The 14,331-nt window shown below is 43.7% G+C and overlaps 1 protein-coding gene across 1 annotated transcript in view; it reads left to right on the top strand.

Annotated features, from left to right (window-relative positions):
• gpr158b (G protein-coupled receptor 158b) overlaps positions 1 to 14,331 on the top strand; it is a 53,648-nt gene that overhangs the window by 32,290 nt on the left and 7,027 nt on the right. Inside the window, exons 6-8 of the mRNA XM_041949750.1 lie at positions 1,918 to 2,027; positions 3,797 to 4,035; positions 11,523 to 11,661. Coding sequence (XP_041805684.1) covers positions 1,918 to 2,027; positions 3,797 to 4,035; positions 11,523 to 11,661 — 488 coding nt within the window. The remainder of the gene's footprint in view (positions 1 to 1,917; positions 2,028 to 3,796; positions 4,036 to 11,522; positions 11,662 to 14,331) is intronic.

Here is a 14,331-nt window from a genome sequence, read left to right on the forward strand (position 1 = left end):
ACGTCAAGAGCTGAATCACCTGGACTCAGATCAGGTCGTCTCCAGGTATTTTCCATATCAGTCATTTTTGTTTTGTGAGGCAATCTGAAGCGTCCATCCAGAAAAGTTGTTTTTACCTCATCTTCTGTTTAAAATAACATGAGACTGAGACGTGTGAGCATAGGACACTGCTGTAAACTCAGCACTCTCTGGTACAAAGCTGATCTGTCATCTCCAGCGTCTTCAAGTATTTATTGTCAGGCCAAATCTTCTGTATTATGTTTTTTGCTGTAAGGCCCAGAAGTTAAACACCTGCATGATGATGCTGCTCACTTGCGCTCAGTTGAAGCACCTTGAAGTGCTGTCACATTTGTTTACGGAGCTGGTATAAAAGCGCTCAACATGGAGGGAGGAGTGTGTGACAGGATTACATATTTGTGTTATCGTATTCAGCATTTATCAGGTGACGAGTGAGGCTTTCAGCAGCCTGTCATCATCAAGGTTAAAACTTCAGTTTCTGAGTACGCTCGGTCTGAACTAATGCACGGCACATTTAAACAGCCAGGTGTGCATGCAGCAGGTGAGTGAAGCGGGGTGGAAATGAGCCCGGAGTGCGCCGGCTCCTCAGAGCAGAACGTGGAACTCCGCTTGACTCGGGTCACTGGAGATTTGACATGCGGCGCCCCGCTGAGGTGCTCACGAATGAGATGGAACACAGCTGTAATAGAAATGCAAATGGAGGCTCGGATCTGTCTGGGGTGCGAGCGCGAGCCTTGTCTCTGTCGCAGCCTCCTCTTAACCCCTTGACGCCTGAATTTATTTAGAATTATATTTAAAAAATTAAGTCTTCGTGTTTTTGCTTTCAAATTGATCCTAAATTAAGAGGAGTTTGTTCATTTTTCTGTAGCACATACAATAGATATAAATTTAGGTATGATGCAAATTAGCGACAACAGACGTTAATGCTTAAATGCAATAAAAATACTTCATAATTTCTCTTTGGAGATTAATAAAGTATCTATCTATCTATCTATCTATCTATCTATCTATCTATCTATCTATCTATCTATCTATCTATCTATCTATCTAAAAGCCACAAAATTGTTTACAACTATTTACATTATAGCAGCAACTAGAAAAGGTTCCAAACAAACAGTATATGTCCACTTTTTTCAATGCTTAAATGCAGTAAAAACATCTTTTTTGTGTATTCAAAATTCATTTATTTCATCAAAACAGCCACTAAATTGGCTTACAACCATTACATTGTAACAACACAGTAGTTTTCACTTTGACCGGTCTGACAAGAAACCAGCGCTTGCGAAAGGTTCCTGGGTGTGTGTTGAATATGCACAAACCGGCATTAAAGGAATGCATGCGCGATTCTGCTGCAATGTGGATAAAACCAGTATGATGCGAATTCACGACAATCGGCGACAATCGAAGCTCACACCAAGGAGAAAATGATTGGCTCTTACTTTACGAGCCACCGACAAACTCCCTGTGTCCTTCCAAATCCCACAAGAAGACATGACGAGATTAAAAAAAGCCTGCTGCACAGAAACATGCACTGTCAACACATGTTAATACAAACCAGCATGAAAATAATCCCACAGAAGCAATCGCTCGCACATGAAAAACTCAAATATCACTGGTGAGATCGGAACCAGCCCTTCACACTCACATCTGATGTGAGCTCGCAGCCGACATATGAGCAACATGAAGCTGTCAGAGCACTGCGAGGCCGAGTCTGCCTCCAGCTCTGCTCCTCACACGCTCCAGACTCACTTCATTTTCATTTCATACCCTCTGTGTGAATATGACGGCAGTGGAAGTGTGTGATTCACTGCTCGCAGAAAAGATTGAAATGTGTGTGTGTGTGTGTGTGTGTGGGTGTGTGTGTCAGCTGAACACTAACACTGCCGCTCCACTCTACAGGTGATGATCTTGTACTTCCATCCCAGCGTGTTTCGCTGTGTCCTCCTGAGGTGGGTTCGCCTCCTGGGTTTTGCCATCATGTACGGCACCGTCGTCCTCAAGCTGTACAGGTACTGTGAGCTAAAAGTGAAAGCACTGCAATCCAAAGGCTGGTAGTCATCATGCCAGTGAGAGGTGACATTTCCTCTACGTTTTATCCCCTTCCTATGAATTATTCCTGTCTCTAATGTAGAGTACTAAAGTAAAGATGAAAGTATAAATAGGCAAGCCTCTCCTGTCCTCTCCTCTCGTCCTATCTCCTCGTCCCATTTTGTCTCTACTCCTCACCTCTTCTTGTCTTCTTATCTCCTCTCCTTCTCTTGTTTCGTCTTGTTCTCTCCTTGCCTCTCCTTTTTTCTCTCCTCTGTCCTCATCTCATTTTGTCTCTGATCCTCTTCTCTCCTTGTCTCTTATCTCCTTTCCATCCTCTCCACTCTTCCTATCTCTCCTTCTTGTCTTCTTTCCTCTTGCCTCCTCCTATCTCCTTTCCTTTCCTCATCTCATCTCACGTTGTCTCCTACTCCCCTCCTCTGATCTCCTTTGTTCTCTTCTCCTTGTCTCCTCTCCTCCCCTCCTATCTCCTCTTCTCTCCTTCTATCATCTTATCTCCTAACCTATTACTCTCCTTCCTCCTCTCCTCTCTTCCCATTTCCTTTCCTCTCCTCAACTGCCACTATGTCCTAGTTTCCTCTCGTCCTCTCTCCTCCTAGTCTCCTCTTCTTTCCTGATATTAACTTGTCCTCTGAGTTAGCCTTTCTCAGTTTCAATAATTCAGCTCCCTCTCAGTCCGCACACGTGTGAACACACACACACACACGCACACACGCACGCACGCACACACACACACACACACGCACACACACACACACGCACACACACACACACACACACACAGTCTTGCCAATAACTACATTTGAATTTCACATCAGGTCCAGAATATCTACGTCTGCCTGCTGAAGTATCTATTCAGACACACACACACTCGCTTCCTGCTCCTCAGCTCTGAGCAAGTGTTGCCGAAATGGGAGAAGGGGGTCAAAGGCCAGCCAGAGTGTTCCCTTGGCAAAATTACCAATTAGATTTTCTTCCGAGCTCACTGGGTGTGAAGTGTGCCCCAGGGGCCAAGCTCTTACAGCCCGGTCCCGCTGAATATATCAGAGATAAGACAGATTTGTCACAGTGCGGTAGGGAGTGAGCAAATGAGTACAGCGCAGAGATGATAGTAAACAGAGAACTGACTGTTTGTATGGATGGACGGTAATATTCATATAACTACACGCTCTCTTTGTCAGTAGATTGCTCTCCCCACCCAGCATCAGATCGCTTTAAAACTATGGTTGATGTGTTGCATTTTAATCCCCTCTACAGAGGCGGTATTGTCTTGTGTGCATACAGAGAAGATAGCAAATGCTGAGCAACTTAGACATAAACGGCCTCTGCATGCGGCAGACTAATATATTAGTTCCAATCACATTTGTTCAACCGCCTCCAAGCTGAGAAATGAAAAACTGACAGCCGTGAGAAAATTCCAAGTTGTTAAATTTCTCTTTGGATTGTAAAAAACAAAAAAATCCTCTACCCTCGTTCTCCTCTCAGGCGTATTTCTGCCCCCCGTTTATTCCTCCCTTCAGCTCGAGAGATATCACAGCATGAATTAAACTATAATGCTTACCGAACATGAATGAATTGAAATAACAGTGCTTTTATTGCTCTGCTCCTTTTAATTCAAGTGGGCATGTTAATAAGAGCAACAGCCACGAGAATCTGTTGTTCACTGACGCTGCCCGTCACCATTTCACCCAGCAGTCTCTCTCTTGCGCCTCTCCACTCCCTCTCCCAGGGTGCTGAAGGTGTTCCTGTCCCGCACGGCCCAGAGGACGCCTTACATGACCAGCTGGCGGGTCCTGCGGCTGCTGGCGGTGATTCTGCTGGTGGTGCTCTGGTTCCTGGTGGCCTGGACCTCCGCCGTGTGCCAGAGCCCCGAGCTGAGTCGGGCCCTGATCGCAGCAGGACTCACCCCAGAGGGGCTGCAGTTCAGCATGTGTCTGCTGGACCGATGGGACTACATGATGGCTGTCGGTAAGTGTGCACGTTTTCTGTGTTTCCACACTTATTGTGTACCCAGTGTGTAGTGACGTGATGTGTCGTTACAGGAAGTGAGGAAATTTTGGCCCTACTAACCACTTAAGCGTAAAGAGCTTTGGGGCTTATAGCTGGGCTGTGGGTTGCTCGGGTGAGGCTAAAGATTAAGTTTAGTTCAGAAACTTTCAGGGTGAAGCGGAAAAACTGCCTGGCACCACAAGGAACTCATTTTGGTTGTGGTAGGAAATGCTAGAAATCATTTTCCAGCGCTCCAGTTCAGTTTTTCTAGACATTTGTTCGACTCTGCATTGAATATTCTGTAGATACCAATTCCTAAAAACTGCTTCAAATGCTGCTCTCTGGCATTCTGTGAGAGAGATTCTCACTAAAGAGTGAAGTAAAGGTACCCTGTAGAGTTTGGGAGATGTGGGAGACACGCTACACATTCCTGCCATTGGTTTCAGACTATTACTCTCTGCATGTGGCGGTAACATGAAGAAGACGAGTGCTAGTAATACAATTTGCGATTTCAAATGTTTTCAAAATCACCCCTGCAAATGTTTTACGAGGAATGAAATGCAATCAACTGACTGCCGCACCCCGAGGAACACTTCTGCTTCACTGCAGCAAGGTGAGACATTGAAGGTCAGCAAAAACTAGACTTTCAGGGCGTGATAAGTTTCTCTTTAAGCTCTTTCACTAACTCTTCTTACAGGACACACATTATCACCTTCAGTACTAACTTGTTTCTTAAGAGATGACATGAAATTACATGGAAATATAGAAAAGTTGACCGTTGACGGCTATTTTTGAGAAAAAGGGCTTTGCAGCCTTTTTGGGGCTGGTGGTAATTTTAAAAGCAAGTTTGTAAGAAGTAATGACAGCATGCTGGCTCAACTGTGAGTGGTTTAAAGTCTAGAGTGGTCAAAGGGTAAACAGCCTGCTACGGTTCAGAAACTCATGGACACAGTAAGGCAAAAACTCCTCACAGAATTGAGTTTTCAATAGTGTAGCCGCTCCACATCTGACTCATCTGCTGTGGACAGTGCAGCCCTCTTTGCTGGGGCTGATGGTACGACAGCAAACAGATTGCATCCAAATAGCGAGGACTATTTGAAGTCATTAAACTTGAAATTTCCAGCGAGCTTTAAGCACAATACATCCATTGTCGTTCAAGTGACAAATCATGTCAGACGGAAGTAAACTGCAATTGACCATATTTTCTCCACAATGAAGTTGGGTAAAGGAGAACCCGCCTGCCCTGACGGAACGTTCGCAGCCGGCTACACGTTGGACTCCTGGGAGAAGGGGAGGATCGTGTGTCTGTCGGTTCTTTCCGTTGAGGATGTTGAAGATGCATACACAATTGGATTTATGATCTTAGGCTTTCTGCTGTTTGGCTTTGGCGGATACCTGATCTACTGCATAATAAGGAAGATGCTGGCGGAAATTGGCAAGCTGCTTGCCTTGATCGAGGGAATGTGCAGGGCTGCCAGCACTCAGACTCAAGCGATTTGTGAGCTCAATCGCAAACTGGATGCAATTCCTGAGCTCCTTCGCCGGTCGGATAACAACTTGGAGAAGCTGTCGGCTCGGCTCGGCTGAATTGGTCACTAATTCGGACATTTTGGAGCAAGCCACCGTGAGACCAGAGAGACTCAAGGGCAGACAGAAAAATTCCAGGTCGGCCCGTCCCAAAACAATTGTTATCTCCATTGGCTCCCAGACATAAGCGGCCTTCTCAAGGACGCTTATCTCTCCACTCTCCTGGATGTTTCTGCAGACAAGATGCTCCGACCCCACCTCGTTCTGGGACATTCACCCTTACCCTCAATTCAACACCTTCTTTGGCTCCTCACCCCCCTCCTTCCCCCGTGCGGCATAGTAGGCCAAGGGTTGAGGACGGCGCCCTGTAGGAGCTGCAGCCCTCCCCCGGGCGACTGTGCTGTGACTCCCCCCCCCCCGAACTTCCTTCCCCCACCCACATGTGCAGGTGTTACAGTCTTGTTATGATGTCTTAAATGTTGCTTGTGCTGAGGTGTTTTTTTTTTTTTTACCAAGCCCACACTGTGCCCCCCCCAATGGGCGCAGTCTGAGATTAGTCTTTTTTTTCTCTCTCCTCTCCCTCCCCTCCTGTTTTCATTTGTTTTTCATCTAGTAAGCGAGGCGCCGCCCTGCTGGCTGCATCGTGGTTCTCCTGTCCCTGTCTTCCCATGTCAATTATTTGTACTGTCTTTTGTGTCATTGTGTCCTCTGGGACGGTGTAACTGAACAGAATTTCGTTGCACTTGGAAACTTGTGTGATGACAATAAATGATTCCTGATTCCTGATTCCTAAACGGGCATGGCCTGGAGAATCTCGGTCTTCAAGAAATGTGATAAACATCTCTGCATCGACAGGATTCTTGTTGGAGATGAATGGAGCTACCTCTTTAAGCAAGTCATAAAATGCTCCAAAACATGCCACCTGCCTGGCAGAAGACATTATTGTGCTGTAATGGGTCTGTTTATTGAGCGGCCTGCCCTCCAGGCAGCATTTTGAAAAACCTCTGCTCTTAAATGGATGCAGTTATGAATTTTGATGATAGTGTCCATTGTTTGATTCACCTTTCCTTAATGGGTTTGCACACAAATAGTTTAATGAATGATGCTCTGCATTAAGTTAACAGTGGGATGCTGTGAAAAGCAAGATGGAGTACTCCTCGTTTATTTTTACAGCCCTTTACCACAAGCATGTCTCCAAGGACTTTCTGGAGGATAAACTAACTAGTTTTAATAATCGATCACAGAGGAAAATGCTATAATGTGTTATGGAATATCATAAAACATAGGAAAGCAAATCTAAGTGCAGTAGCAGACTATTCACCTCAATCCATCAGCCACCAAGACATCCAGCTGCTGTCACTTCTTATGATAAATGAATCTTGAATGTAGACCTGAATATTCATATGGACAATACGAATAACCCCAAAGCTATGGAGAATATGAAGCTAATGGACATCTTTGAACTCACCCAACATGTAAATGAAGCCACTCGTCACCATGGTAACATTCTGGACTTGGTAACAACAGGGGGGTTAAACATTGGCAATGTTTCAGTATTTCTGACCATCACTGTGTGTTTTTCAATGCCAGCCAGATTCCTGATGGCATGGCTGAAGCAAACGTCTGTAATATAAGACAGTTTGAGCCTCACAGCTGTGACTCTTTAATAACATGGTTGAACACTTCAACAATACCATGTCATCTGCCTTAAATACTGCTGGTTGGTCTTTCTGTCTGTGTTTTCCATCAGTCTTGGAGATCATGTGTCTAAGAAACATGACATCTCTTTTGGGGTTGCCTTGGTCCATTTCTGTTTTCAGTATGCATGCTGCCACTTGGTGACATCATTAGAGAGCACAATGTATGTTTCCATAGTTATGCAGATGACACATAACTATACATCTCTGCTGAACCAAATGATGCTGCAGCTATAGACTCAGTTACTAGCTGTCTTTTGGCAGTAAATAAATGGATGAACAATAATTTCTTGAAGTTTAAATGAGAACAAAACTTAAATCCTACTAATCGACTAAAACAAAGACAGAAATGCTGTTTATTAATCTGGGGAAATTAACTCCCTGGATTAAATCTGAGGTAACAAGTCTTGGTGTTATCCTAGACTCAGATCTAAGATTCAAGTCCCGCACCAACAAGGTGACAAAAGCTTCATTTGTCCACCTTAGAAACATAGCTTAACTATGATCATTTATAAATCAAAACGATTCTTAAAAACTGTCTCATTCGTTTGTTTCAAACCGACTTGAGTACTTCAAGGCACTATGAACTGGTCTCCCATAAAAACACAGTTCAGCTCATTCCAAACTCTGCAGCTCGGCTATTAACCAGAACCAAGAGGAGAGAGAACATTAGTCCAGTTTTAGCTGCTCTGCACTGGCTTCCTGTAACATTCAGAATTGATTTTAAGGTCCTTGTATACAAAGCCCTCAGTGGTCTAGGACCAAGCTACATTGCTAACTCCCTTTTTCACTATTTGCCTCCAAGAACTGCAGTCATCTGCTGCTGGTTTATTGGAGGTTTCCAGCAACAGCCAAAAGAAAATCAGGGAAACAGCCTTTGAGCATAAATTCTACAAACCAAGTGAGCCAAACTGTACAAATTAGTTTCTTTAGTAAGGCCTCCATAAAACTACCAGTTTTGACCTGTTCTGTAGAAGCAGCCCATTAGGGACTGTACAGACATTATATTTGGAGGGCTGCTGCACCTTGTTTTTTGTTATTGATATTTGCTTTCGATCCTCCACTTGACTTTGAGATAAATTGCAAAACTGTCCCCTCTGAATATTTCAGCTCAACTCAGATTTTAAGATTAATACCTTAATGGAACAACAGTTTTGGCCCAAACTGCACATTAGAGGTGGAATCAGCAATGGCTAAAATTGTGATAAACATAACAAAAGGTGTGTTGTGTTCACTGAACATTCCAGCTCTCATACAGTAAACACTTCTTTACATTGTCACTCTATACAGCATAATAGACACAGAGATGATGTTTAGTTCCTATCAGTTATAGAGATCGATATCAATCGATATTTTTTGTGTCGTTTTTTTAAAGTGACATTCCAGCCACTAGTTGCATGTGAAGCGGGAAATCAAGCCCCGGACATGCGACTCTTGTCCTTTGCATAGAATGAAATTCACTGTTTTGGTCTGTGGCAAACACAAATACAAATACTGTAAATACTGCAAGAAAAGGAGGAAATGAAATACAAACATAGGCCCAGAAAAAAACTAAACACCCCCGTACTCTGACCCCCAGCTGTCAGACCTTTAGTGAAAAGAAAACACATACTTAAAGAATTTATAACACTATCAATCTAACAACCAAAAAGAGCAATAGTATAGGTGCAGTGTTGCAGGTGCTAGTCCTCAAGTATCCTGTGAGTACCCAGAAGGCTTTGTGTGTGCACTACAGTGCCATAATGACCGATTCTTAAAGCAAGAGGCGGTGACAGGCACCTCACTGACGCCAGTCTGACAGCAGGGGAGACTAATCCTGTTTGGAAAGGAGGAAAGGATGGATCCCTGAGAGATGCTTGGTCTGCCTCTGAAAACTTATAGACCGACACTCAGAGAGAGACAGAAGCGGCAGGGAAACAGTAGAGTGAAGCCTGTGAAGTATGAAGCTTGTAGGAATGCGGGCAACTATGCAGAGAGACTTTTCCACCAGCTGGGGAGGGGGAGAGCTTGAGAGGAAGAGGAGGGAGCTGGTGAAGAGAGGACACCTGAGGACACAGAGAAACGCAGCATCTTCAGAGGAACACACTCAGCACTTGAAATGGAACGAAGCCCGTAGAGCACAGCCGCCCATCGGCCTGTGCTCGTGAATCTGTGTGTAATTGTGTGTGCGTTGAAGACGAGACAGGAAACGAGGGATCCCCGCTGGTCGCCCTGACAGCCAGGGAGAACACACTGGCGTGCCGAGGCCACACTGAAGGACAGGAAGCACCCTGCGAAGCCGCTTTGGAGGACTCTCACATTGCAAGCTGCGACGCATGCTTGTGAAATTTAACTAATTGCTTTTCTGCGTTTTCACTCGTTTTGTCATAACGCTGACAAGGGAGCACGTGTCTTCAGAGAAATGAACAAATCATCCTATTTTGTCTTGAAATGCAGAGCGAAACGGTGCTGATGCAAAACAGTATTGATAATGTCAACTATAAGCAGTTAATTTGAATCCGCAATTAATCTGCATTAGATGCAATTATGATCCTTTTCCTCTTGCGTGCAGTGCTCAATGCATCCCAATTCAGAGGCTGAGTAGCATATAATTAGTGATGATTTATAGACTCAAGCCTATTTATGAATATTAATGGTCTGTAATCACTGTAAAGACTTCATGGACTCGTATGCCAGCGCAGGCCTTGGCGCAGTTCTTGGTGCTCTTTTGCTGTATGCAAACAAACCAACAACTCATATAAAAGCAGATCAGAGGAAAACCTCAGACTCTGTGATGCTTGTTTGCAGTTTTTAGATGCGCAGGTACATAAAAGCTGAAAATGTTGTTCATTTGAAAACATAAAATAATAAAATAAGCATCATCTTTTTTGTTCTGCACCAGAGAGCAGCAAAATATAAGATCTATTAGATTGCTTCAAGACATGATTTCACACCTCCAAAATGCAGCAACCCTGAAGGAATCCTATTCATCACATTCAAAATAATGAATATTGATCTTTGCAACAGATGCGCTTTAGAATTTCATTACATTGACAATTTTGGCAATAACGAGCTATCTGTGCACATATACTACAGTATATTCTGATATGTGTTGATAAGTGTGAAGACTGAATTGCAGTCGGGATGTGTGTCCTTGATCAGATTAGACGATAGCAGGAATATGTCAACACGCTGTCCAGGACGCAGCTGCCCCTCTTGAGGAAAACACTGCAAACACAGGGAATTCTTGTTAGGAACTGCTCAATTTAAAACTACGCCATTGCTGTCAACACCATCAGCGTCAGGTGTAAAAACAGGGTTTGTTTGTGCCTTGACTCACTGAACAGCTCTGCTTTCATTTTACATGCAAATAAAACACAGAGGGAAAAAAAATCAATGCTCAAATGGTTCAACGTTTTAAAAAATGCATTTTGGGGAAATTCTCTCAGAGTCGGACGAGGAGATCGATATCATTCACGTCTGTGTGTTTAATACAGAGTGTGCAGGTAATTCAATTTGCTTAGCATAAAAACTGGAAACGGGGAAACACCTCCGAAGCACCTTTAAAGCCCAGTATTTAACATGTGTCTCATTTGTTTAATCCATACTCAAACAGAAAAATAAAAACCATAATTTAGGGGTGTGACAGTCATAGTCTGGTATAGTAAAGTATACTTTAGGCAGTATACTAACCTGTGGTCACCGACCATTTTCGGCTAGCTGGGCGGATGGATTAACCATCCTAAGAACACAAATTTTCATTTTTACATTCCTGTTTGTGCATAAATCAAACAGAGGACACACGACATTTCAATTAGGGGGCTTTAGAGGTGCTGGAGGGCTTATTCTTTAAGAATAAGAGCCAGGCTAGCTGTTCGCCCCTGCTACGCTAAGCTAATCGCTCCAGCTCGGTGCTTAACTCGGAGACACAAGAGTGGTATTGATCTCCTCATCCCACTCTTGGAAGCAAAGCAAATGAGTGTAATTCCCAAAATGTTGAGCTATAACTTTAAAACTTTAGATTGAGGTTGGTACTTTGTTCTTTTAAAAGAGACAAAAGTTTCCAGCCTCAAGGGAGGCGTTTAAAAAGTCCTATTTTCTGGACTGTATGGACTTATCCCAGCTTAAGGAGTCTACAAAGACTCTTTTAAAGACACTAAACCTAATTATATAAGTCATGAAATGAAGACAGTGAAGTCTTTAACCTTCTAACTGTCCTTGTGACCTTTTCGTCTTTTTTTTTTTGTCTTTTGTCTTTCCCAGCGGAGTTCCTGTTCCTGCTGTGGGGCGTCTACCTCTGCTACGCTGTCCGCACCGTGCCCTCGGCTTTCCACGAGCCGCGCTACATGGCTGTGGCCATCTACAATGAGCTCCTCATATCAGCCATCTTCCACATCATCAGGTGGGCAAGACAAATGGGGCGGAACAGGCCAGAGAGAGAGAGAGATGTGTGCTCAGAGGCGAATGGCTGCATTTCGCCTTTTTGTATGCTGACTGAAAGAAAGAGAGAGAAAGAAAAAGGGAAGTTAGACAGAAGGGGACATAAAAGAGACATGAAACTAGACCCCAGAACAACGAAGCGTCTCACTTTTCCTGATGAGCATCTTTGCGGCACTAATGAAGAAATGGCACGAACAACGGCAAAAGGGCTCAGACAACTTCACCTCTTCTTGCAGCACAAGCTGTTGTTTCATCATAATCACACAGATATTTGCCTGTTGGAGGGGGCATAACAAGTGCTGAGCGTGTCAGATGAAAGGCAGAGTTCACCCGCCCCCTTCATCAGGGAAATGAACAGTGTCAGCAGAGCGCCTGTGTGAGCCGGCTGAGAGGAGGTGAATAAAAAATGTCTTCCCCAGGCAGAGACGCAGCATAGAGCTACTGTGCCAGAGCCCAAAATAAACTCTCTGTGCCCTGTAACTGTCTGTCTGTGTGTCACTCTCACACAGAGCTAAAAGTTACATAATCTACTCAATTAAACATCTGTGTTGTATTTTAATTGTTGGATAATCATCATATATTTATAAGCTAAATGCTACCTGAACCTTGGCGTGATAATGGCTCACTGTGTTAGTTCTTGCATGGACAACAGGCTGCTTCTTTGGAGGAATATATTACCACAGTACAGTCTCAACATGTTGCATTAGTTCAGTCACCGATTTGAAGACAACCTGTGTCGAATGTTTTGCAAGCAGACTGGAGGCTGATTTGATGAGTGTGATTTTCCTACCATTGTGTTGTGTGAAAATTAGCTTGCAGAGACACTTAATCAGGAAGTATAATAGATTTTATTTATCAGTCTTACAATACATGTGCACCTTACAATTGTGTCAGCGACACAGCTGTAGATAGGGTGTGTTTGGTGTGTTTGGAAAGAGAAAAACTCCTCTTTGTTTGGAATCAAAACCATGTGGGAGGTTTGCAAAAACTCCATTAGCCTTCTGCCCCATTCGTAATTGATATCGTAAATGCTTGAATCATCTTTTTGTACTGCGAAATCAGATTTGACTTGATATATTCTGACTCACAACAATGGATCTTGTGTGTCTCGTAGGAGCTTATTAACGGACAAGCTGTCTTTTCATGTGCTTATGTATGAACATGGTTTTTGACTATCTGAGCTGAAAAACCGGAGCTGTGCAAAGGAAGAGTGGAAGTAGTAACACCCACATTTTTTACAAGACTCCTAAAGCTAAGACTACTTTGTCAGTCCTGCTGCAGAGGGAATAAAACCGGTCAGGTGGTTTTTATAGTGAGCCTGCAGAGCCCGGGGCAAAAAATTCCATTTGTCACACTTTCTCAGATAAAACTGTTGGTGATTGAATATTCTTTCATTTAGGCCGAGGTATATTGTGCTCAGTTGGACAAAAAGGAAAAGATCACATCCTTTTAATCTGTTGAGAAACTGACAAGTCGAATGGGTACACCTTCATCAGTGGTGTGAAACTGTTATAAATCAAGCTGTTCTCGCTACCTGGGGAATAAAACACAGGGTTTTTTTTCTGGTGAGCTGACAGAGTCAGTCTGCTGCTGCCGCCCAGAGATAAGGCTGGACTTGTTGGGGATGTGGCGGATGTGTGTGTTTTCATCAACCTCAACCCAACACACACACACATACTATGCTTTTGGATATCTAATGTGAATTATGAATGTGAATTGGGAGTGATGACAAAGGACCAGCAACCTCTGAGCCACCTTGGTGGACCTCTGACAAACGACAAGGAAGCAACACTCAAGGTCTCTCTCTCTCTCTCTCACTTTCTCGCACTCACGCACACACACACACACACACACACACACACACTGAAGCAGCTGGTTCTGCACAGAGCAATCTTTTCCCAGACTTTGCACAAAACACACAATACTCGGCTTGATACTGTGTAATAACTGCTTTCATTTAACTGTCACAGTGTCTGATTTTGATTGGTTTTGGAAAATTGGTGCCAAAATGCAGCCACTCGTTAAAGCCCATTTAGGCTTTTGTGTGCTTTTGACGTTCTCAAGCAACGATTGTTGTGATCACCTGAACTGTGGCTTGCGTGTGCGACACAAACTGTGATTTAAATGATGGAATTTTGACATGAAGTGTTTAAAGGAAGCCACAAGCTACCAAACCCGCTGCTGTGAGCTTTGACATATGCTCTGCACATGGCTGGATGGAGTCAGTGGTGACAGAAATAGGACACTATTCCTTTGTGCAAAATTACTTGATTTGGCGTTTTGCTGATGGCGGGAGAAAACAATGTCTCTGCTCTTTTTTATATGTAGCACTTTTACAACAGTGTGACAAGTAGCTAAGCAGCATGAAAATAAAGATAACAGCAATAGATTTTTAAAATAAAATCAAAGTGAGACAACAAACCGATTGGAATGATTGGTGTTTTAGCATGGTTTTAAAAAGGGGGGCACAGACTTTATGCTCGGCCTGCCAGAGGATCTCAATCAGCTAGACTGAAAGAGGGTAAACAAAGCACAAATAAGCATGAGCCTGACTGTGCCGAGCAGCAGTGAAATCTAATTTAAAGTCAGCCAGTGAAGGGCAACACGGATATGTAAAATCACATCAGTCTAC

The sequence above is a fragment of the Chelmon rostratus genome, chromosome 12 (genome assembly GCF_017976325.1).
Source record: "Chelmon rostratus isolate fCheRos1 chromosome 12, fCheRos1.pri, whole genome shotgun sequence".
Lineage (NCBI taxonomy): Eukaryota > Metazoa > Chordata > Actinopteri > Chaetodontiformes > Chaetodontidae > Chelmon > Chelmon rostratus.